The following is a 25,056-nucleotide window of genomic DNA, read 5'->3' as shown; positions in this document are numbered from 1 at the left end:
GCAGATTTCCTGATTTTATGAATTGGGGCTGGTTTTCACACATCATCACCTCTTCTTGGAGTCATCACACTCTGTCTTTGCACTGTGCAGACATGTCAAGAAAAAGCACTAAACATGGGCTTACACCTTCAGAGGGTGACAAGTGTGCACGCACGGCTGCATATAAGGGTTGCACGAACACAGCACAGGTCTCATGACTGCAAGAGTCATGGAGGTTCACGGTCTGATAGGAGGGTAAAGAGCTGAGGAGGAGGAGACAGAGTTGCTTTTAATAAAAGAAGATGCATAGGAAGAGAGGATGAGGGTCAAAGGAGGACTCATGTTTCATCATCATGTTGGTTTACAAGGTTCAATCCAAACAAACGACAGAAAAAAATGCCAATCGTGACAAAATCTGAAGCACAAAGATGATCTTTGTCAAATTTATCTATGCGTTAAAACTGCAGTGCAGTGAAAAACAGATGACTGATTTAATCTGTTTTTACTTTTTGTCACTTTTATTCACAACCGGAGAAAGTATGGAACAATGGAGAACCCTTCTAGAAGTGGATGATCTACCAAAAGTATTTCCAGATCGCATCAACAACTCATCCAGGAGGCCACAGAAGAACCCAGAACCACATCTAAAGCACTGCAGGCCTCACCTCCTTCGTTAAGGTCAGAGGTCATGGTATGGTCAGGTATTCAACAATAAGAAAGAGACAAGGCTGGGAGAAAAAGGCATCCATGGGAGAAGTCCAAGGCCAGAACCACTACTGACCCAAAAAGAACAAAAAAGTCCCGTCTCACATTTACCAAAAACATCTCGATGATCCCCAAGACCTTTGGGAAAATATTCTGTGGACCGACGACACAAAAGAGGAACATTTTGAAATAGGTGCACCTCATTAGATTTGGTGTAAAACTGACACCATTTCAGAAAAAGATAATCACGCAAACAGTCAAACATGGTGGTGGTAATGTGGTGATCTGAGAATATTCTGCTGCTTCAGGACCAGGATGACCTGCTGTAATTATTGGAACCATTAATCCTCCTCTCTATCATAAAATCTACAAGGACAAAGACATGTTTGTGCAGACCAAGATCTTTCACACATACAACAACAATAAACCATGGTTCACTTCACATCTGAAGGCCAAATATAAGCAAGGCTCCACTTGGCCTGCTTTGCAAGCGTTTCCATTACTATTTTTTCCTTTTTTGGTCCTTGCTCCTGAGCAGGTACCACCGGGGCTGAGTAGGGACTACATGTGACGTGAACAGACTGCTGTTCAATGATTGTCCACGGGACCCGGAGAAATGAGAAGGTTTTCAAAGAGGTAGTTCAGGGAAAAGTTAATGAAAGTCAAGAGTGACTACGGTAATATTAAGGACCACAGTGGCCGGAGCGGGTCAAACCCAAATATAATTTTACTATTTACAAATCATAAACCTTGCCTGAAGGCTGAAAGAAAAGATAAAGGACACATCAGCATTCTGAATGACACATAGGTAGGGGGCGCTGTATTCGATAACATCTTGAACCAGCTGATCACACATAAAATCAGCTGTTCAGACGGACAAACATTTCCCCCAAAACACACAAAGCAATACCACCAACACCGTGTTTGATGGTTCTTAGGCGAATCAGTGTCTGCAGGAAGAGAGAGCAGCGGCCCGTAATCAGACTGCCTGCACCGGATCAAACGGGAGGAAAACCCTGCTGAATCCGCAGAGCATGAATATCCAACCTAAAACTAACTTCGCCACGGTCAGAAGTTGTACTTTAAAGTCCTTGTCCTCGTTACTGAGACAAGAACTTCCTCAAAAAGCCCAGAATGTTAATTTCTACATGCAAACTTTGGAGCTTCACCAGTCCAGCACCTCTCCTCTGTGCTTCTCCCGCCACTCCCCCTCACATCAGAACCCCTGAGCCTTTATTTTATACGTTCTGGCTGGGTTGTGGTCCAAATAATTAATCATCCTAGTGGATCATTTTAGACATGACAAAACACATATGACACATCCTTACATATGGGATAATACAAACATTATTTGCATTTTATTTATGACCCTGGTCGCCAGTCCATCGCAGGGCGACATAGAGACACACAGGACAAACAACCATGCATACCTAAAGGCAATTTAGAGAGACCAATTAACCTAACAGTCATGTTTTTGGAGTGTCTGAGGTAGCCGGAGTACCCGGTGAGAACCCACACCTGCTAATGTAAACATATTTCTACAGAGAGCTCAAACATAGTAGATTATTCTTTTTAAAGTTTTCTCACATATGGATGCCTGAAACTGTAAAAACAAAGGGCGGAGTTACTGAATGACTGACACATTCATATTTGTGCGAAGTGAAGTACTGTAGACTCTTCCTCTTTTGAATTAGTGATGAGAGATCATGTTGCTGAATTATTTAAGTGAACCAGAGAAAGAAAGTTGCTGAAACCGAACAAGGCAGTGACTCTGCAGGCTGTAAAAAACCTGCAGGAGTACAAAATCAGTGAGCCTGAGGGTCCACACCAGCAGGGGGCCCTCAAGAGTAACTGTGCTTCAGACAGCAATCAGGCTGCAAACATTCCCTCCTGTTGGAAAAGAGCTCTAAGTTTGCTACCTTATATAGAAATTACATATATCTTTAATTTTTATGGAAGGCCATTGTTAATATGAAGATATTGATAAATTAAAAATAAAACTTCTTTGTGTGTCCCTGCTTAAAATAAGGACCTGATCCCACAAAACACAACTAGAACTGTGGCTCTCACAGATTATTTCGATATTGATATGGCACACAATCAATCAATCAATTGCAATCAATTATTCAATCAGAATCAATCAATTAATCAAACAAACAATCAACTGCAGATAACCCTGACCTTAACTCGTCCTGCAAGCACATCTCACAGAATCCGTTTTTTTTTTTTTTGCATTTTAAACTCTGTTTATGATCTGAAGACAGCTGGGACCAACAAGAACGCAGTGGTAACACGCCCCATCATGAAAGATTTAACCTTGCTACCCTTTTCTATAGACGGCTTAATGCATAGGCCTGGTTTTAGTGTGCTGGTAAACACCTGAATGATTGAGACAAAGCTTGGGAGAAAGTGCTGGTACCGTGGGTGGGTTCTTCAGTATGGCAAAACCCCAAAACAACATTGGAGTGGCCAGAAATGAATAACATAGGACCAATAGTAGCCTGTCCAGTTGCCAGAGTTCCGAATTAGTGTAAAAATAAATTGAATTGAATTCATGTATAAAACAACAAATCACAACAATTATGGTATCAAGGCACTTTACAATATAAGTCAATTAAATCCAATTATACAGACAAATTAAAAGTCAATTAAACACTTTCCAATTGATCCTAGTAGCTACGGAAGATCAATCCTGCTTTAATTAAGAATACATACAAGAATAAATAAAATGCCTCAGTAAAATAATTACTGGACCAAAATGTAGCTAGACATATAAATTAGTGTGCCATTACATGCAACAAAATAATAAAATGAAGAGATTTATTCAACAACTGCTCAATTAATTAGATATAAACACATATGCATATAAACAAAAGGAAAAGTGTTCAAGTTGAAGACAAAAAGTATGTTTGATATTTGTTGGTTAAAATATTAAATAAGAGATCAATTATAACAGCAAAAGATTAGGATTATATTATTGTATCTGATAAATTGAGCAATTATTGACTTAATCTCTTCTTTTTATAATTTTGCTGCATTTAATAACACTCTAATTTATATTTATAGCTACCTTTTTGCCCAGTACCATATTTTCCGCACTATAAGACGCACCGGATTATAAGGCGCACCTTCAATGAATGGCCTATTTTAGAACTTTTTTCATATATAGGGCGCACCGGATTATAAGGCGCATAGAATAGAAGCTACTGCAGTCAAACGTTTGACTGGAGTTGCGTTATGCATCCACTAGATGGAGCTGTGCTAAAGAGAATGTCAACAAAACAGTCAGATAAGTCAGTCAGTCAAACTTTATTAATACACTACAAACCAGCGTTCTGATAACTCCATTCATTCTCATGGTAAGGTCTCCTCTACATAGAATTCTATTGAATAGAACCAACCGCACGTTAGGAATGCATTGGAGTCTATGAAGTTGAAGTTGAAATCAAACGTTAGTTAAAACGTGAAAGGGAACTTTTCCCTGATTCAGTAAACACGTAAAAGAAACAGTTTGATGCACTAAATCAAACATTAGTACTGTTAACCTTTCCTGTTTCTGTCCCCTGACCGTAGTCTGATGACACAGGGGAGACGCTTTCTCCAGGACCGAAGTTACTAGTTTCCTCGGGGTTAACTCCCTCACTCATACGTTGCTGAGTTGAGCATGAAGAAACAGCATCAAAACACTGAGTTGTTGACGAGATTCGGGGTTCTTTTTAATGACTTTGCAGCACGTAAAAACACAGGGCTTACAGACTCATACACCGCTGCTCCGGTCGCCGTCTCTACCCACCCCACACGCACAATAATACCGACGTCACTCCTTCACTCTTGATTCTCAGCTACGGCAGCACACAGCGCCACCTCTGTCCGGAGGAGTAATGTCAACATCTTCCATACACACACACGAAACATACACCCCACACACTGAGCTTCTAATCACATATAGTTCAGGCAATTCCTGCAACAGTACATTCAAACATTATACACACACAAGTGGTGTTGGACTAGGAGTAAGCACAGTACAGGTGTTTACCGCTACTACTTCGGCGACACCCCTGACTACGGTAGCCGTAATGCTGCAAGCGGTGCGGCTTTGTAGTTTACCAGTCGTACTGAAACATTTTGACAGAGCGCCGTGTACAACCAGTATGGATCAACCAATTAACCAATTGATCCATATATAAGGCGCTCCAGATTACAAGGCGCACTGTCATTTTTTGAGAAAATTAAAGGTTTTTAAGTGCGCCTTATAGTGCGGAAAATACGGTAATTATTTTATTGAGTCATTTATTCATTTTTGTATATATTCTTAATTTTGGCAGGATTGGTCCTCCATTGAATAAAACAATGCAGTGAACTTTGGTTAAACAGTTTTTTATCTAAGGAAACCCAGCAGATTGCTTCCAGTCAGTGACTTGCAGCATTCACTCCTCCTGGATGAGCATGTAGAGACAGTGGACAGTCACTGGCGTTGACTTTGCAGCGCGTTTTTCCATCTGTCTAACCACCAGCTCTTCCTCTACATACTCTGTCTGAAACAGGGATCCTATATGGTGCTGCTTTCTTGCCAGGTCCCTCTTGGAAAAGAGATTTTAAATCTCAGGGAGGTTTTATCTGGATAAATAAAGACCTCTGTGTTCTCTGTGGACATCACATAAGTTAGTCCTAGTTAATCTGAGATCAGATCAAGGGAACTGTCATATTCAGGAAATCATATTTTGTGCCGTCTAAGTGGATACAACTACACAAAGAAATCCAGAAAGGTTCCTACCGCATGACAGTCTTGGAGAAATATCTGAAGTTCCCACTGGTCATTTAGTTTTTCCAGCCACTGCTGGGCCAGCTCCCTGTTCTGGTTTCCCCTGAAAGAGAAGAAGGATTTAAATCTATGTTGACAGAACTTCTCACAGAAAGAAGCTATTTAGATGCTGAAATATATGGAAAGGAATGCAGACATGAACTGTCAGCAAAACAACGCTGCCCCAATTTGCTTCGATATATGGAGGTCAGATTATGGAACTACATCACATCCAACATGGTCATGTTTCAGATGTAAATCAAAAAACCATAAAGGGGTTGATATCTGTTGTGCTCAGTGACCATGCTAGCTTTTATTGGAGTTACACAGCATTTCCTGCAACCAAACACTGCAGCAACACTGTTGAGTGATAGACATAGTCTGGGCCAGTGGCACATGGCTGTACCACTGGCCCAGACTGACAGATGTTCCTGATTGTATGGTTTAATACAGGAGCTACCGACACATTTTATATTTGAGCAAACCATATATATGTTGAGTTTGAAGCTGGTGTAGAAAACCTTAGTTGGAGTTTGAACTTTGGACGATTTACTGTTGCTTTTCTTCAAGTCTCACAGCAATAATTCAGCAGGGATCAAGAAGCAAAACCAACAGAAACATTTCAAAAAAACAAGTTCACAGTATGCAGCAACAATTACACCCACCTTTTTGAAACGAGACAAACTGAACACAGGAGGGAATAATTATGACTGAAGGTAACCATAAGAGAAAAACAAAACATGACATAAAAATAAACCCAACAAAAACCCATAGATTATGACATAAGTTCATAAAAGTATCTTTAATACATGCCTCATAAAGCTAAACCGAAGCACCGTCAGGCTAATTCCCAAAGCAATGCAATCTGCATCATGTTTTGCACTTTTACTGCTGGTGTTTTGCACTAGATTTGCAAGGCAAGTTGTTCTACTAACTAACTAAGAAGATGCAAACACACACATACAGTCCAACAGATAGCAGCAATTGAAACCCGTTTTTGTACTCAGGTGTTCTGAACAATCCACTCCAGCAGTGATCAAATAGATAAACATTTCCTCACAGCAAGCTAAAGGTCCTACTAGATCTTTAGATCTTTAGCATCTCTTTCTTCAGATGGGTGTTTCTAAATCAATGTGTTGTGTTTTAATACACTGCTGCAGATTATAAAAGATGAATTCCTGCCTTTAAGTCAAGTCAAGTTTATTTATATAGCGCTTTTCAGCAACAAGGCACTCAAAGTGCTGTACATGAGGAAAAACATTACAATGATACAGAAAAACAAATCAAATGACCCTAATAATCCTTGGGAGTAATAATAATTAATAATCCTTCCGGGTTTACTGGTAGAAATTGGTTCCAATCCACTCCTAATAATAAAGCATCTTATGCTAAAAGAAGATGGTAATATTAATAGTCTCATCATTCCACTGAATTCTAACTAAGGAAGCTGAGTCACTGGTACAAAACAGCTTTAATCCACATTTTCAGGTGCTAATAATATATTGATTTTACTGGTGCTGAAGTTGAACTAAGTAATAACAATCCATTTTAGTCTAATTAAGAAAGCTGGGTCATTGGTGTAAGAGCAGCTAAAGTCCAAATTTAACCAATTTACTGTAGACAAAGTAAATATTGACCATGATTACAACTTGTTATTTTCACATTATAAATGAAAAAAGGATCTTCTGGTTTGTATTCTGAACTTTAAAAAAAGTAACACAATGATTTAGTAGCCAGTTCAGTCAACTTATTTAAGTCAGATGTAAAGGCAGATCTGCTCCAACAAGAAGTCTAATTAGCAAATAGAGTCTCTGTGGGCTAATGTGGATTGATGGCCTTTAAACACAGTATAATGCAAGCATTTAGGGTAAAGTTCAATCATATTAATGGATATCTATGTAAATTGCAGGCAGAAGATAGCTCTGCAAGCTCAGAAACCAGATCTGTTTGGGTAATGATGCATGGAAATACCGTATGCTGAAAGCTGGAGGTAATTTTGGTGCAAGATAAGACGAAAAGACAAAAAGGCCAACCTGCTGTGCAGTTGGCTTTACAAAAAACAAGGTCACAGAAGGAAATTCGAGTCAATTCAAAAATACCTTATAAATCCCAAAGAGATTAATCGTTTCCTCCAGTGATCCAATAAATTATTATTATCCTAACTGCATTTAAATAAGGACATCAAATGAGGAGAAGTGGTGGCCCAATCCCCTTTATTCTATTTTTAAATGGAATACACAAGATGTTCTTTCTTATTCTGATACAATTACAAGTTATTAAAGTATATCTGGAGAGCCTGAATAATTTTACAATCTGACACATTTTGAACTTCAATCAGTTTTTTGTTTCTGAAGGAATCAGCCTATTGTGATGCATCCTTTCACTGAGTTTTACCATCAGCATCATCTCTATCAAACAATTGGGAAACAACTTTCTGATGCGGCTGCTGTTTTTCTTAAATATTTGAGGAACGTCTCTTCGGGTCAGGACTTAGACCAGGATCTTTTCTGCTAATGAAAATATTAATAAAACAGAAGAATATTTTTCTCTGTTTCTTCAGCGCCTGCAGCATTTATGGCTGAAGAGGGGCTAACTACAACCTGCCATAAAAATTGGTGCAAATTGCTTTTATCTGCTGGACTATATGGGCGTGTTTGCATGTATTTGGTGTGATCAGCTTAAATAATCTGGTGCAGAAATAGAGAAAAAAGCATGTTTAAAATAATTGCAAAAAATGAAGGACATTGTACTCTTTCATGAATTGACGAACAACGATGGTTAGCCAGGGTCAAAGCCATTTACCCTGGCTGTAATTACCAGTAATATACATAAATATGGGTGGATTTAGTGCTAATACATAATACCTCATATGAATGTGGGCAAATTGCATCAGCAAACATGATGCTTATTGGTCGGGCAAGCTGTTTTAGCTTAGTTTGAAAATTAAAAGGACAAGCAAACTCTGCTTTGTACATATTTAGAACACGCAAACACTTTCATGTATTTGCCGCCAGTGTTTTCATTCTTGTTAATCTAATACAAAAAGCATATGGCTCTCTTCTTAGTTTTCACCCTCCTCTCAGCTGTCAGACAGATTTCATGGTCAGGTGTCTGCTTGTGGACCAAACAGATCCTTATTGTTGTCTCTTTGCCTCATTGTGAGTCTCTCTGCTTTATAACCTTAAGATCCCATTGTTCTCTTAACTATTGTTGTGTTTTACCAGCTGCTTAGAGTTTTGAGATTGTTGCACCCAGGGTGGTGTGCAGAGTTTAAATATGAAACCCTTAGTTAAACTGATCCAGTTTTTAATGCAGGGAATTATCCTATCAGCTAATTACAGGATGAAAACATTCTTCTAGTTTAAACCTGAAGTCATAATATATGGACAGTTTATCACTATGTTATAGAGGTTTTTTCTACTCACTGCATATTCTTTTTATTAGTTGTGTTTTAGCTGAAAATCGTTCAACGAAGCAAAAACATAGCAACCTAAAACCTCTATCTGTCCATAATATTAATGTTCTCAGGTGTTGGCATGGAAATGGTCTTTCCATCTTCTTCCAGCACTTTTTTTTACTTTGACACTGTAACTATTTTCCATACCTGCTGGCGAGGGTGTCGATGCGCTCCCTGATGCGCTCAGAGTAGATGTTGTTCTGGCTGATCAGGCTTTCTCCTGCCTCGATCACAGCTTTGATCCTGTGCAGATTTAGCTCCATGGTGGTGGTGAAGTCCTTGTGTTTCTTTATAGCACCTTCGACCATTTCTACCGTGGTGGGAAGCTCCACATGAGCGAGCGCTGATTCCTAAAAGATGAACCCGTGACGTTGGTTAAAATCAAGCAAAGTCAGTGAAACAACAATAAAAAGGGTAGAGACTTTTCTAAGGTTATTGCTGTTGTCTTTCCGGTTTGGTATTGTGCTAGCTCCATTTATTAAGTTAATGGAAATATTGATAATCAGCGATAAGTTAAAAAACACAATTCCCACAAACTTGTGTTTGTTCTGTGTGCCTCACCTGGTTGTTCAGGAAGGACTCTGCTTGTTTGACATCTCGCAGGAACAGGTGAAAAATGTGAGCTTGGACCAGAACTTCCCTCCTGCTCTCCCACATCTCGAGCAGCTTGTTCCAGCCAACATCGAGTTTCTGTAGCCACTGCTGCAGGGCGGCCTGAGGCAGAGGGGCATCTTCGGACTCTAGAAGCTCATTCATGGCTTGCAGACGCTCGTAGTCCTCCTCGTACCTGCATCCGGACCAACAATCAGGTTATGTAAAACACAGCAACAAGGGAGCCTTGTTGTACCGCAGCCACCTACCGTCCAATCTCCTCTTTGAGAGCAGCATGTTTGTTGATGAGTTTCTCTGCCTCCTCCAGGTCGTTGGGGAGCTGGTCGGAAGCAGCAGCCGTCTGGGTCTGGACCAGCCAGGTAAGGAAGGAGTCCAGGTCCTGAGAGGACATGACATTGGTCTCATTTCATAGCTGCTGTTGTTAGATGAAGTTCTAGAACGTTAGACATGAATTAAAAAAGAAAATCACAGTGAAGCTTGTGGGGCCCCCTTTAGCAGCAAGAACTCTCTTTCTATGTGACTTGATCAGTCTCTCACAACAGGATGGAGGAATTCTTGACAACATTGCTTCAGTTCATTGAGGCTTGCGGACATTATTTGCTGCACAGCTCTCAGAAGGTCCTGCAACAGCATTTCAGTCAAGCTGAGCCCTGGACTTTGACTGGGCCACTGTAACAACTGGATTATTTTAGTTGTGGATTTACTGCTGAATTTGAGATTCGTATCCTGTTGATGAACCAGGTTGAGTCAAGCTTCAGCTGGTGGACAGCTGGCTTCACATTTGACTTAGAATACTTTGATATGCAGAGGAGTTCCTGGTGAACTCAGTAACAGCAGGGTTCCGAGAGCCTGTCCCTGCAGAGCAAGCCCAGATCATCACTCCTCTACCACCCTGCTTCAGATGTTTAAGCTAATATGTTGGGTTTAATTTTCTGAGAACATGCCACTGTGCATTATGGCCAAATATCTCTACATTGGTCCCAACTGTCCAATGGACAGAAGTCCTGTAGGTTACTGGATCGTGTTTCTACTTAGTTAGTTCACTGGTGGAGTTATAATATATGTCAGAACACAGCAGTTTGTTATCCTTTATTTCACCAGTTTTATCATATGTTATTTTATTTATGTGTACCTGGATGAAGCTCTGCAGCCTGCTGGCCACCATCAGTGAGTCTTCACATCCCTGCAGGGTCCTTTTAAGTTCCTCCCATTCGACGCTGATACCATCAAACGGCACGAGAATCTCCATGGTTCGACTGGGATGAGCAGTGGCCAGATACTCTGCTTCTTCCTGCATTAGCAAAAAGAGAATAACTATTTCTTCAGCTACTCTCGTCTGTAACTGTTGTCTTTTGCAGCTAACTTGATGAGCATGAGCCTTTAAAACATTAATAAAAAACCACAACAATAAACATACACTGTTATAATTATCTGAATCTGAAGGAGCAGGTCTGATTTAACGAGAAGGTTAAGATCAGCAGCAGTAACATTTGTCTGCAGGACTCATTTACCTGTAGATGCAGCAGTTTGGGCTCCAGGACAGACAGGGCTCCCTCCATGGTAGAGAGCCGTCTCTGCAAGGCGAGGACCCCTCCCAAATCGCTGCCCATGTACTGCGTGGCGTCAATGGCTTTCCTCTTGTCCTGGATCTGGGACTTGATCTCAGCACACTCTAGCAGGTAATTCTGCAGGCGTAACATGGACTCCAGCTGATCTTTCTTCTGTTCCACAAGCTCTACAATGCTGTTCCACCTGGTGCCAGCAGGGCAGAGATATGTACAGAGATTTGCTTAAGTAAAAAAAAAACACTACAGGATTACCAGGATTTACTATTAGCTTTCCTTTGACACACATAAACAATTACAGGACCATTTCAAAATGGGAGGACATTTTGTGTCAAACCCATACAATTACAAATAATCTACTTGTTATACTTGTCCAGGGACAAAATATGTCCCAAAATATTATTTAAAACCTCCAAAACATCAGAAGTACTCCCTAAAATGGCATTTTTCTCTCGTTCTGCCTTCTTGATGACAAATTTGCAAATTGTAAAAATATTTATTACAGGTCCTTCTCAAAATATTAGCATATTGTAATAAAGTTCATTATTTTCCATAATGTCATGATGAAAATTTAACATTCATATATTTTAGATTCATTGCACACTAACTGAAATATTTCAGGTCTTTTATTGTCTTAATACGGATGATTGTGGCATACAGCTCATGAAAACCCAAAATTCCTATCTCACAAAATTAGCATATTTCATCCGACCAATAAAAGAAAAGTGTTTTTAATACAAAAAACGTCAACCTTCAAATAATCATGTACAGTTATGCACTCAATACTTGGTTGGGAATCCTTTTGCAGAAATGACTGCTTCAATGCGGCGTGGCATGGAGGCAATCAGCCTGTGGCACTGCTGAGGTCTTATGGAGGCCCAGGATGCTTCGATAGCGGCCTTTAGCTCATCCAGAGTGTTGGGTCTTGAGTCTCTCAACGTTCTCTTCACAATATCCCACAGATTCTCTATGGGGTTCAGGTCAGGAGAGTTGGCAGGCCAATTGAGCACAGTGATACCATGGTCAGTAAACCATTTACCAGTGGTTTTGGCACTGTGAGCAGGTGCCAGGTCGTGCTGAAAAATGAAATCTTCATCTCCATAAAGCTTTTCAGCAGATGGAAGCATGAAGTGCTCCAAAATCTCCTGATAGCTAGCTGCATTGACCCTGCCCTTGATAAAACACAGTGGACCAACACCAGCAGCTGACACGGCACCCCAGACCATCACTGACTGTGGGTACTTGACACTGGACTTCTGGCATTTTGGCATTTCCTTCTCCCCAGTCTTCCTCCAGACTCTGGCACCTTGATTTCCGAATGACATGCAGAATTTGCTTTCATCCGAAAAAAGTACTTTGGACCACTGAGCAACAGTCCAGTGCTGCTTCTCTGTAGCCCAGGTCAGGCGCTTCTGCCGCTGTTTCTGGTTCAAAAGTGACTTGACCTGGGGAATGTGGCACCTGTAGCCCATTTCCTGCACACGCCTGTGCACGGTGGCTCTGGATGTTTCTACTCCAGACTCAGTCCACTGCTTCCGCAGGTCCCACAAGGTCTGGAATCGGCCCTTCTCCACAATCTTCCTCAGGGTCCGGTCACCTCTTCTCGTTGTGCAGCGTTTTCTGCCACACTTTTTCCTTCCCACAGACTTCCCACTGAGGTGCCTTGATACAGCACTCTGGGAACAGCCTATTCGTTCAGAAATTTCCTTCTGTGTCTTACCCTCTTGCTTGAGGGTGTCAATAGTGGCCTTCTGGACAGCAGTTAGGTCGGCAGTCTTACCCATGATTGGGGTTTTGAGTGATGAACCAGGTTGGGAGTTTTAAAGGCCTCAAGAATCTTTTGCAGGTGTTTAGAGTTAACTCGTTGATTCAGATGATTAGGTTCATAGCTCGTTTAGAGACCCTTTTAATGATATGCTAATTTTGTGAGATAGGAATTTTGGGTTTTCATGAGCTGTATGCCAAAATCATCCGTATTAAGACAATAAAAGACCTGAAATATTTCAGTTAGTGTGCAATGAATCTAAAATATATGAATGTTAAATTTTCATCATGACATTATGGAAAATAATGAACTTTATCACAATATGCTAATATTTTGAGAAGGACCTGTATATGATTTTATTGAAATGTGTAATTATTAAAATTGTTTAATTGTTAACATATGTTAAAAGATACTAATGATGCATTGAAGTTGTATCTTTTCAGGATTGGCTGAGTGTGTCACTCTGACTGGTGCAACCCTGTAACTCATAGTATCAGAATATTTAATTTAAAAAATATTTTTCTTTATGAATATAACTCATGTTATGCACTCACAACTCCATGCAGAAAGGCCCCAGTCAGGATTACCAGGACCTACTGCTCCAAGACAACAGTGCAAACTGTATGTATATACACAAAAACTGTATCCCAAGAAGTAACAATCCTTCATTCCAACAACTAGGACAGCTGAAACTAGGCGCAGCCTGGAGGTGTGCGCCGCCCCAAGTAAAATAAATTAGATCTGTTTAAAAGACTTAAAGTATTTCTCATATCGTAAAGAGCTACATTTAAATGTTGAATTCCACAGATTTTCGCATGACATTGACTGATGTTTCTGAAAATAAAGGTTTTGTTCTGGTTATTGTTTTATTAGGAATGTCTCTGCCTTAAAGATCTTCAAGAGAGTTTCTTCAAAGCAGTAGAAAGCAGTCAGAGTGATCTCCGTTTGGAGAATCGCGGGAGTCAAGCTAAACTCTAAATTAGGCTAACTGTTAAGCTAACAGTCATTTACAAAAGCAGCACATCTTCAATATCTAATTTCTACAGTCTACATCTAATTCACCTCCAGCTTTAATCTCATGCAGTTTTAGTCATGTCTACACTTCAAAACGTTTGCATGAAATTAACATTTTAATAGTCACAGCATTTGTCAACTAAGCAACATTAGTGTTGAGGCTGTTGTTCACTGGAAGCAGCAACTTATCACATCCTATAAGACAATTTTTGTAACTCTGAGGTTGGTGCCTGCTGAGCATCACTACCTCATTACCGTCACAGCGAGATGCAACAGTTCTCTGCACCTGCCTATAAATTGCAATAAAATAAAAGTATAAATTTATGCTTTCCTTTTAGAAATTGATCAGAGTGTGATTAGTCCAATTAGGTGCAATGACTCCCTGTTTCACTTGGGTAGAAATATGACATGTAGTAACACAAAGGACCACATTCTGAATATTTAAAAAAAGCAACTCATTCCCATTGTAAGTATGGTGGAGGATCTGTGATGCTGTGGGTCGGTTTGTCTTCCAAAGGTCCTGGGAACCTTGTTAGAGTGCATGAACTCTTTGAAATACCAGGAAACCTTAAATTAAAGGTAATTTATGATAAAAACAGCAGTTATGGCAACATTATGCTAAACTTGTTGTTCAAACCTGTTACAGTCTAAAACATCAGCTCTGTTAAGTCAAACTGTGCCCACCCTGCCTTGGTTTCAGGTCACTTCAGCAGGTCTGAGTATACACACCCATTCAGCCCACAGGAACCCAACCCCTCAGACGGTAATGAGGTAATGATGCTCAGCAGCCACCGACCTCAGAATTAGAAACATTGCCTTATAGGAAGTGATCAGTTGCTGCTTGAAGACCAGTGAGCAAAACGTTTTATTCTTCATTTGGACGTCCCATTTAAACTGTAAATCAGAATAACATAATAACACATGAAGAGGTGATATTTAAATCATATCTTTAGTGTTGGTTTGATATTTTTGGACATGTGACGTGAGCTAACTTCATCCTGGGAGAGAAAAGCAGCACAGATGGTCACCCTGAGACAACAAGAGGAGCCAAGGTAACAAGACTCTGCTCCTGCCATAAAATGAAGCAGTCAATGAATGTAAGTGGACGCACACACTCACTCTCAAAGGAAATTTTGAGAGACTAATTAAGGTAACATTAAGGCTCCACAATATATTATACATATAAAGTTATTGTTGTTGCACCATCCATAGCATCAATGTAATATGCATAAAGCGAAGAGATATTATCTAAATACAATGTTTTCAGGCTCTTCTGTGTAATACAAATTTGTGTGGCTTAAGGTTCAACACAATTACTGGCCTCATATCACCAATTAAAAGCAGTTTCATCTGTTTCTTTACCATTTGTAGCAGTAAACGTATGGCAGAGCCTTGAATTATGAAGCAAAGTATCTCAGCATTAGCAGTTATAAACTGATGCTGTGTACCTGGAGTTGAGGTGATCCTGACAACCTCTGACTTCTGCAGAAGATGGATGACCTCCATCCAGGAGCTGCTGTACTATCTGATTAACATCCAGGATTCGTCCCATTAGGCTGTTCATCTCCTGGTCCAAGCTTTCAAATCTAAATTAAAGACATGGGTGGATTCAGAAACATTAGAGCAGTCATGGTTTTATTTTTCTTATACAGGCCTTCAAGTCCTTCTTACCTGTGTGCCACTACTTCCACATCCTCCAGTTTTTCAGGGATCTCCATCTTCTCCAGCCACTGCTCCTTCTCATCAATCCAGAGTTCGCAGGCATTGACCTCACTGAACATGCCGTACACAGCGAGCGCGTCGTGAAGCCACTGCTGTCTGAGTATGGCGACCTCAGCGACCTCTGTGTACAGCTGCTCCACTTCGCCCAGACGCGCCTGCACCTCCTGCAGACAGGGAAGGAAACAGTCGGGAATTATTAAAAAGATAAAAAATATATAGACCCTGATTGCAATTAAAGGTTTTAGTATCATTACACAGATAAGGTTATAACACACCTCCTGCTCTCGGTATTGCAAAGGCAGCACCACCATGTGTTTGCGTAGCGCAACTACATGTAATCTGTGTTTATCGATCGCCTCCGTGACCCCTTTGTGTTTCTTCAGCAGGGACTGAGTGGAGTACTCATCGTGACCAAAGTCCTCGCTGGAGACCAGACGGTAGGCATCCTGCAGCCAGGCCGCCTGGTCATCTGTCTCCGTGGAGAACTGGAAGAAGTTGAGCGCCTCCTGCAGGTGGGTTAGATGCTGTGCGGCCTGGTCCTCCAGATTTTTCCACTCGTCTTTAACTTCCATGATGCGTTCCTGGATTCCTGCCGTGCCAAAGCTCTTTTCACTCAGAATCTGCTTCCCTCGCTTTATGGTGTTCTGGAGAAGAAGGCAGAAAAACTCCTGAAGTGTTAGACATAGATTTTGGAAATAGGTAATGTGGAAGATTACTAAACAATGTGGAACTCTGTATTAAATTACTACTAGGGATGCTCCGATATAAATATTTGGGCCAATATGATATGCGATATTAATGTTGCTGTTATGGCCGATAACCAATATTTACCTACAGTATTTATATTTCCCATGAAAGAAAACGACCACACCTCTGACATTGCTTCTCTGCTTTGGTTAAACACCTCATAATCCAGCGCAGCATCACTATCATTGTCACATGACTAAACAAATCCCACATGACCAACCTCCTCCTCTTCCAGAAACATATAAACAGCAACAAGAGGAAAATAAACATTGGGTATTAACATGGGCCCAGTTTTACTTATCAGATCGATACTGATATGTTAAAAAATAGCTAACATCTGCAGATACTGTTAATGTTAATACCGATGTATGGTGCATCCCTAATTAATGTTCTTCAGAAACAATGACTGCAACTCTGTCCCTGCAGATTTAATCTAACAATGTAGAGATGTTCATTCTTTTCATGCATGAGACCTCATCTACCAGTTGAAAAAGCAAAAATAAAACCTAACTGATGATGAACTGACAGTTTTTAATACACAAATAATCATTGAAAATCAAACATCAGATCTTATGAGTCTAGGTACAGTCAGTGTTCATAGTGCAGACCCCATTAAACCAAAACCTAAAACACACACCTGCAGCAGTGAGCGGTGAGCCAGCAGCTCCCCGGCCAGAGTCTTGTGCTTCTGAAGTAACCTCAGCACACTGCTCAGGTCCTTCCCATATCCCTGAGAGGCCAGGATGGAGCTTTTCTCCCGAATCCAGGCCTCTGATTCTTCCAGCTCCTATCAAAGTGGCGATTTCAGGTTGAAAAGAAAATCTACAGTTTGTTATTACAAAAAGAGCTACAAATAATAGGACTTTTTAACCTTAGACTAAAAAATACAAACATTTGGTTTAGTTCCCTATGAGATTTGTGAGGGGCAGCTGTTATCAGGTATAAATCTGTATAAATCTTGTGTCTTTGTGATGGAAATTGTGTGAAAGACGACTCATTTATCTACAAACTGGTTTAGAAGGTTATGCCTGAAGGGGTAAACAGTGGATGCTGTTACATTAAAAAGAAATAAATATATATTTATCAATTAAAATGAACTGATCATGATGAAAATGTTGCATCTGATAAAACTCATACAAGTCATCCTGTCAAGGACCCATTAGTGGATGAGAAGGAAGAGTAACAAAAGAGCCAACGGGTTAACTGTTAACTCACCAAATTAATCTGCAATGTAGAACATTTAGATTTTCATGAATAAGTTTAAGTTAATTTTGATAACAAAACCCTAGACTCTGTTATAATCTATGTATGATGAAAAACACATGAAGGGATGAAATTCAACTGAAATTGAGGTGTTACCTTTAATAAAGCAGTTTACTATCTCTACCTGCCAGTTAACGCAGCTATAAGACGTTACACAGTCGCTGCACAGCCCAAAATCCAACTTGATCCAACTATAATAAATGTTTTACAGTGCATTTAGATTTTAATGGGAGGCCGCGACATTTGCATTCATGGAAAAAGAAACTGCATTTCTTGTTCAGTTCTAAAGAATCACCTTTCAGGACTAAATAAGAATTAAAAAAAGGATCTGTTCCTTATCGGGTTCTTCATAAAGCTAAAAGGTTTGCACATATCAAACTGAAGCAGATGCCCAGGTCTGACGAGGAAAAATTGACCTTTCTCAGAAACCCAGGCCAGATTTTTTCAGCAATGTTTCGCTAACGTACCTTGATTTGCCCGATGAAGGTCTGTAAACAAAATGCTTCACAATAAATTCTTCAACTTTAAAAGTGTAAAGGAGTTTTGTTCCTCAAATATACAGAAACACAGCAACAATTCCAGATGTCATTATGTTTAAACACAAATCAAGCCAACATGAAAAACCTGTGTGTGGAAAAACTAAGTACACCCCATGATCCAGCAGCATGTGGAAGCACCTTAAGCATGAGTTACTCTTTATCAGTCTCTCACACCATTGTGGATAAGAAGTCCTACTCTCCTTTACCATGTTGCTTCATTTCATTCAGGTTCACAGACATTTGATTCTGCGCAGCTCTCTGAAGGTCCCACCACAGAATTTCAATCAGTTTGCGGTCTGGACTTTGACTAGGCCATTGCAGCACCTTGATTTTCTGTTTCAGTCATTCTGTTGTAGATTTGCTGCTGTGATTGGGACAACCCTGTTTTGGCCAAGCTTCAACTGTTCCACTCAGTGACAGCAAGGTACCGAGGTCCTATGGCTGCAGAACAAGCCCAAATCATAACCCATCCACCACCATGCTTAATAGTAGGTATGAGGTGATTGTAATAATATGCCAGCCATTTCTACTTTGATGTCTTGAGGTACATTTAAATACACATTTAGACAGTGAGGCTGTGCTGCCATATTCCTTTAAGAACGGTGCTTTTTCTGTATTCCTGTTCTTTTCCTTTTTTTCACCTCTTTCTACATATTTTTGGTCCTGAACTTTAACACTTAAGATGCTAACTGAGGCCTGCAGTCTGAGACGGAGCTCTGAGGTGTTTTTTAAATTTATCTCTGCAATGCACATGCTGTTGAATTTGTTGTACATTTGCTTCAATATCCACATTTTAGCTTCATCCTTGTTAAATTAAGAGTGTGGAACAGTGTGGAATCTGTGGTGTGTTTTTGTTCACTTGAGTGGGGATTTAAAGGATCTTAGACCCTACTAAAGAGCAAATCGTTCTTGTTATTTCCTGATCTGTCCTAAAGAAGTAGTTCTCATGTTTTTGAAGTATCCTATATGCAACATAGATGCATACAACACATCCCACCTGAAAAAAGGCCCACAGCTGTCTCGACTCCTCAAGCTCAGCCCGTCGTTTAGCCGCTAGCTGTTTCAGTTCCTCCAGACAGGAAGAGACGTGGTTCACACGGTTACAGATCACCTGCGGGTCACACGGCTGGTACCCTGGAAGTCAAAATAAATCGATTAATGAACCTGGAGTAAGGCTGGTGTGAATCACACACTGTGCTCCAGAAATCCGTCTACATCAATGATAAACTAAGATTAACTTACAATAACAATGAATGATTCCCTTTGTTTGATTTAGTGACTGAATGAAAACCTGCCGTTCAAGAGTCCTGGGGCTGCCTGGTTGGATGTTTGTGGGCTTCTTCAACCAAACTGGTTCCAGTGCTAAATGGGTCCAACTTCTGTCTGTTTCCACTACTGTAAATGTTTTGTCTAAACCACGGTTCTGCAACCAGCGGCTCCAGAACCACATGTGGCTCTTTGGCCCATCCCAAAAAGAGATATTTTTAATTATAAATTATATATTCCACCTGTAACCGGTGGATTGCTGGTCCGAACCCCCCGCTCTGTCTGTCGTTGTGTCCTTGTGCAAGACACTTCACCTGGTTGGACTGCTGATGGTGGTCAGAAGGCCCGGTGGCGCCGATTGTATGGCAGCCTCCCTTCTGTCAGTCTGTGCAGGGCAGCTGTGGCTACACTGTATGTGTGAAGGAATGGGTGGATGACTGATTGTAGTGTAAAGCGCTTTGGGGTCTCTGAGGTCTTGATAAAGAGCTTTACAAGTGCAGGCCATTTACCATATATAGGAAACAAGAAAGGGTGGTTTTAGCAGTTTTTCTGTATGCTTTTATGCAAGATCTGACAAGAATATCTACAATACAAAGGCACCAATTGTTCAAGACATTTAAAAGTAATTTAATGTTTTTTAGCCTTATAATATACGTGTTATATCTTTAAGAGGGTTACATATCTTTCTTGACTTTCCATGTTTATGGACAGGCTCAAAACTGAAAACAGAAATACATGTTAGTTCAATTTCCTTAGCTATCAAACTAAAACATTTAATTTTGTACATGTTTAAAATCTATCTGTTTTTCCAGGTAAAGATACATTTTATTTTGTAGCAGCGGGGCAAAAGTGGCTCTTTAAATTGAAAAGGTTGCTGACCGCTGGTTTAGGACCAGGCGCGGACTTAAACATTGAAAATGTTTAAAATGTAGGTGCTTTTTATGTCTTTAATTGAATGTAAGAACAAAACTATAAAAGCACAGTGGAGACAAATCCTCATGAGGATGAAGAGAAAAGGTTTTTCAATGGTCAAAGGTCAAGCTGATGAGCTCAGACTGACTGATTTCAGGTAACTGTCTCAAATGTGCATCTCAGAAAACTCATTGTCTCAATAAGAACAAGCCTAACATCTGATCCTCAATCTTTTTCTGAAAAATAAAATATGTTGATTATTTTCCCAATTACAAGAAAATCTAAATTCTTTTTGGTGATTTTACATGCATGCATGAACAAATGTGTAGACGCACGAGTGCGTATACGTCCACATCCACAGGTGTGCACACAAGCTTGACGGTGGGTAAGAGGACACATCTTATTTGTCCAGGTTGGGAACCAGAAACTCTTTGTCTCTCCTGTGTGTGTATGTGTACCCTCTATTGTGGTGAATTTGAGCGCGGCAGCGTTGAGCGTCTCCACTCTCTCAGCCTGTACAGAAATATCAGCTTCCTGCAGGGTGTGCTTCTGCAGCAAGTCGTCCACTTCCAGAAGATGCTTCCTGAAGTCCTTCGACAGCAGCTGAGCCTGAGAGGATTGGGGCGATGGATAGGAAGGAGGCAGGGTGAGCAAAACAGAAGGAGAATGGAAAAAAGAAAGACCCCTTTTACCTTTTAACACATTATAAACTATCCCTTTTACAAGATGTGTAAAAACAGCAGCATGTTCTTTCACTGACAGAGAGAAATTTTGAATATTTAGCTTTTATTCTGAGTAGATTTGATGCTAACAGGAAAGTTTTCATATTTATGTTTCTTTTGTCCTGCTGAAAATTGTGGAGGCCAACAGATTTTTATTAAAATGTCCTGGCCTTTGTCAGAGGTCACAATGCCATGCACAATGCCATAACTAGCTTTGCAGGGCCTTGGAGATGCCCACAGCATCACAGATCCTCCACCATACTAAACTATGGACATGATGTGCCTCCTAAGCAAATTAGCCTGGCAGGTTTTTATGTTTTTTATGTAGACAGCAACTAATGGTTGTTAAAGTCAGTAGATGACCCCCGATATGCCAGTAACATCCCTTCCCACCGTTCTCTCTGTACTTGGTGAAAGGATAAACTCAGGTTCTTGTCCAGCCTTCAGCTTCAGTTGTTTTCAGCTTTTTATTTATTGCTCTGACTGTAGACATTGGCTATTCAGCTGACTTATGAAGGTAAACACACATCTACCCCACCTCAATGGCATGTTCTCTTGTTTTTCTCATTTGGAAGGGCAGCTAAGAAAAGTAGGTCACATCTACCATATTCCCGTCTTGACTCCTTTAAAAAGTAGCTGAGGAAATTCTAATTCAAATGTGCTTTTCCTTAAGATCATTTTAAATACTTTGTATATTTGTTTTTGATTGTCGGCACAATCTGTTGTCTGTTTCTGTGAACGGTGCTTTAGATTTAAAATTGGCGTAGTTTGTGGTGGTGAAGGACCAAAGTGGCAGCAGGACATTGGAAAGGGCATGGTAGATGGATACATTTAATTAAACAAAGACTAAACTTACTGGAAACTCAGGAACCAGGGATAAACAAAAGCATGAACAGGAGGATTAACAGACAACCCGACAATAAGGAAACAGAAAACACGGACTTAAACACAACAGGATTAACAGAAATCAGGTGAGTGCAATCAAACAGAAACAGAACAGGTACAGATCATGACATAGATGTACTGACTTTATACAGTGCAGACCAAAGGTTTGGACACACCTTCTCCTTCAAAGAGTTTTCTTTATTTTCATGACTATGAATATTGTAGCTTCACATTGAAGGCATCAAAACTATGAATTAACACATGGAATTATATACTGAACAGAAAAGTGTGAAACAACTGAAAATATGTCTTATATTCTAGGTTCTTCAAAGTAGCCACCTTTTGCTTTGATTACTGCTCCGCACACTCTTGGCATTCTGTTGATGAGCTTCAAGAGGTAGTCACCTGAAATGGTTTTCCAACAGTCTTGAAGGAGTTCCCAGAGATGCTTAGCACTTGTTGGCCCTTTTGCCTTCACTCTGCGGTCCAGCTCAACCCAAACCATCTCGATTGGGTTCAGGTCCGGTGACTGTAGAGGCCAGGTCATCTGGCGCAGCACCCCATCACTCTCCTTCTTGGTCAAATAGCCCTTACACAGCCTGGAGGTGTGTTTGGGGTCATTGTCCTGTTGAAAAATAAATGATGGTCCAACTAAACGCAAACCGGATGGAATAGCATGCCGCTGCAAGATGCTGTGGTAGCCATGCTGGTTCAGTATGCCTTTAATTTTGAATAAATCCCCAACAGTGTCACCAGCAAAGCACCCCCACACCATCACACCTCCTCCTCCATGCTTCACGGTGGGAACCAGGCATGTAGAGTCCATCCGTTCACCTCTTCTGCGCCGCACAAAGACACGGTGGTTGGAACCAAAGATCTCAAACTTGGACTCATCAGACCAAAGCACAGATTTCCACTGGTCTAATGTCCATTCCTTGTGTTCTTTAGCCCAAACAAGTCTCTTCTGCTTGTTGCCTGTCCTCAGCAGTGGTTTGCTAGCAGCTATTTTACCATGAAGACCTGATTCACACAGTCTCCTCTTAACAGTTGTTCTAGAGATGTGTCTGCTGCTAGAACTCTGTGTGGCATTGACCTGTTCTCTAATCTGAGCTGCTGTTAACCTGCGATTTCTGAGGCTGGTGACTCGGATGAACTTATCGTCTGCAGCAGAGGTGACTCTTGGTCTTCCTTTCCTGGGGCGGTCCTCATGTGAGCCAGTTTCTTTGTAGCGCTTGATGGTTTTTGCGACTGCACTTGGGGACACTTTCAAAGTTTTCCCAAATGTTCAGACTGACTGACCTTCATTTCTTAAAGTAATGATGGCCACTCGTTTTTCTTTACTTAGCTGCTTTTTTCTGGCCATAATACAAATTCTAACAGTCTATTCAGTAGGACTATCAGCTGTGTACTGTATCCACCTCCTGCACAACACAACTGATGGTCCCAACCCCATTTATAAGGCTTGAAATCCCACTTATTAAACCTGACAGGGCACACCTGTGAAGTGAAAACCATTTCAGGTGACTACCTCTTGAAGCTCATCAACAGAATACCAAGAGTGTGCGGAGCAGTAATCAAAGCAAAAGGTGGCTACTTTGAAGAACCTAGAATATAAGACATATTTTCAGTTGTTTCACACTTTTTTGTTCAGTATATAATTCCACATGTTAATTCATAGTTTTGATGCCTTCAGTGTGAAGCTACAATATTCAGTCATGAAAATAAAGAAAACTCTTTGAATGAGAAGGTGTGTCCAAACCTTTGGTCTGCACTGTATAAAGTCAGTACATCTATGTCATGATCTGTACCTGTTCTGTTTCTGTTTGATTGCACTCACCTGATTTCTGTTAATCCTGTTGTGTTTAAGTCCGTGTTTTCTGTTTCCTTATTGTCGGGTTGTCTGTTAATCCTCCTGTTCATGCTTTTGTTTATCCCTGGTTCCTGAGTTTCCAGTAAGTTTAGTCTTTGTTTAATTAAATGTATCCATCTGCCATGCCCTTTCCAATGTCCTGCTGCCACTTTGGTCCTTCACCAAACTTTTGGTCTGTACTGTATATCCCACTCAACCAGGAGACTATAGATGAACTACCTAAAACGTCTTTCAATTTAAAAATGCTTCATGCTACGCTCATTTTACACTACTTTTTGGCAGGAATTGTTGATTGTACAAAATGTAACTATTCCTTAATATCAGATTGTTTTTACCCACTGAATAAATTTTCATAATTTATATAGTAGGATTTTTCAAAATTCTTCATTTTGAGTGAAAATAACTATTTATTTTAGGGCTTTTTGCCATTTCCTTAATAACATCACCAACAATAATCATGGATTTCACTGTAAATGTTTCTTCTGGATCTTCTCAGAATAAAATCACACCCCTCAGTACCTGTGTGTCCTCCATCCAGTCGATCATGTACACCATGTCCTGAAATGTCTTCTGCAAAGCCAGGTTCTTCTCTAAGCGGGTCCTCCTTCCAGCCACCAGCTCCTTCAGTAGACTCCACTGGCCCAGGATGTTCTCCTTGCGCGCCAGGATGCGTCGGATGTCATAGTATCCTTCCTTCTCCATCTCTGAGGACAGCTCCATAACCACGCCGATCCTCTCTTCATACGAGGCTATGTCCGCCTCGATGGCCTCGTGTTTCTTCATCGCTGCCTCAACTGCAGGTAGATCGTAGCCAAAATTGTCCTACAGGCAGAGGAAAGAAGTATGAAGTTTAAGAAATTAAGGAGAAGTCAAGATAATGCTAAAGCAGACTTTATTGATGCCTTTTTAGGTCTTCCTGATGTATTTTCTACCAGGCTGAATTTTTACTTGTGCAAAAAGCATTCACTCATATTTTTGTTTTTGAAGCCAGCAGCAGCAGAAGTGTCTCCTGCCAGAGGTACAGTGTGCAGAAACTTACAGGGGCTGATCTGCACCTACCTGCGATACGAGTCTCTGGTTCTCGTTGAGCCACGCCTGCCTCATGGTCGTTTTGTGGTCGAAGCGTTGAGCCAACAGCTCCAGTTTCTCCTGACGAATCAGCTCCTTGCGCAGAGCCACGCCCCTCTCGTGCTCTGCCTTCTCCAGATGCTCCCAGGCCTGGATGATAAACG

The 25,056-nt window shown here is 40.7% G+C and overlaps 1 protein-coding gene across 1 annotated transcript in view; it reads right to left on the bottom strand.

Annotated features, from left to right (window-relative positions):
• The window catches only part of LOC124884416 (spectrin beta chain, non-erythrocytic 4-like), a 77,265-nt gene that overhangs the window by 52,023 nt on the left and 186 nt on the right, over window positions 1–25,056 (bottom strand). The window contains exons 2-15 of the mRNA XM_047392338.1: window positions 24,884–25,042; window positions 24,344–24,646; window positions 20,806–20,956; window positions 19,167–19,303; window positions 17,005–17,154; window positions 15,896–16,264; window positions 15,570–15,784; window positions 15,347–15,484; window positions 11,066–11,306; window positions 10,687–10,845; window positions 9,803–9,933; window positions 9,504–9,729; window positions 9,090–9,292; window positions 5,459–5,549 (exon numbers count right to left, since the gene is read on the bottom strand). Coding sequence (XP_047248294.1) covers window positions 5,459–5,549; window positions 9,090–9,292; window positions 9,504–9,729; window positions 9,803–9,933; window positions 10,687–10,845; window positions 11,066–11,306; window positions 15,347–15,484; window positions 15,570–15,784; window positions 15,896–16,264; window positions 17,005–17,154; window positions 19,167–19,303; window positions 20,806–20,956; window positions 24,344–24,646; window positions 24,884–24,928 — 2,559 coding nt within the window. The 5' untranslated portion in view covers window positions 24,929–25,042. The remainder of the gene's footprint in view (window positions 1–5,458; window positions 5,550–9,089; window positions 9,293–9,503; window positions 9,730–9,802; window positions 9,934–10,686; window positions 10,846–11,065; window positions 11,307–15,346; window positions 15,485–15,569; window positions 15,785–15,895; window positions 16,265–17,004; window positions 17,155–19,166; window positions 19,304–20,805; window positions 20,957–24,343; window positions 24,647–24,883; window positions 25,043–25,056) is intronic.

Source organism: Girardinichthys multiradiatus, chromosome 18, assembly GCF_021462225.1.
Source record: "Girardinichthys multiradiatus isolate DD_20200921_A chromosome 18, DD_fGirMul_XY1, whole genome shotgun sequence".
NCBI classification, from domain to species: domain Eukaryota; kingdom Metazoa; phylum Chordata; class Actinopteri; order Cyprinodontiformes; family Goodeidae; genus Girardinichthys; species Girardinichthys multiradiatus.
The sequence above is the reverse complement of the archived record's forward strand: the minus strand, read 5'-3'. Positions and strand labels throughout refer to the sequence as shown.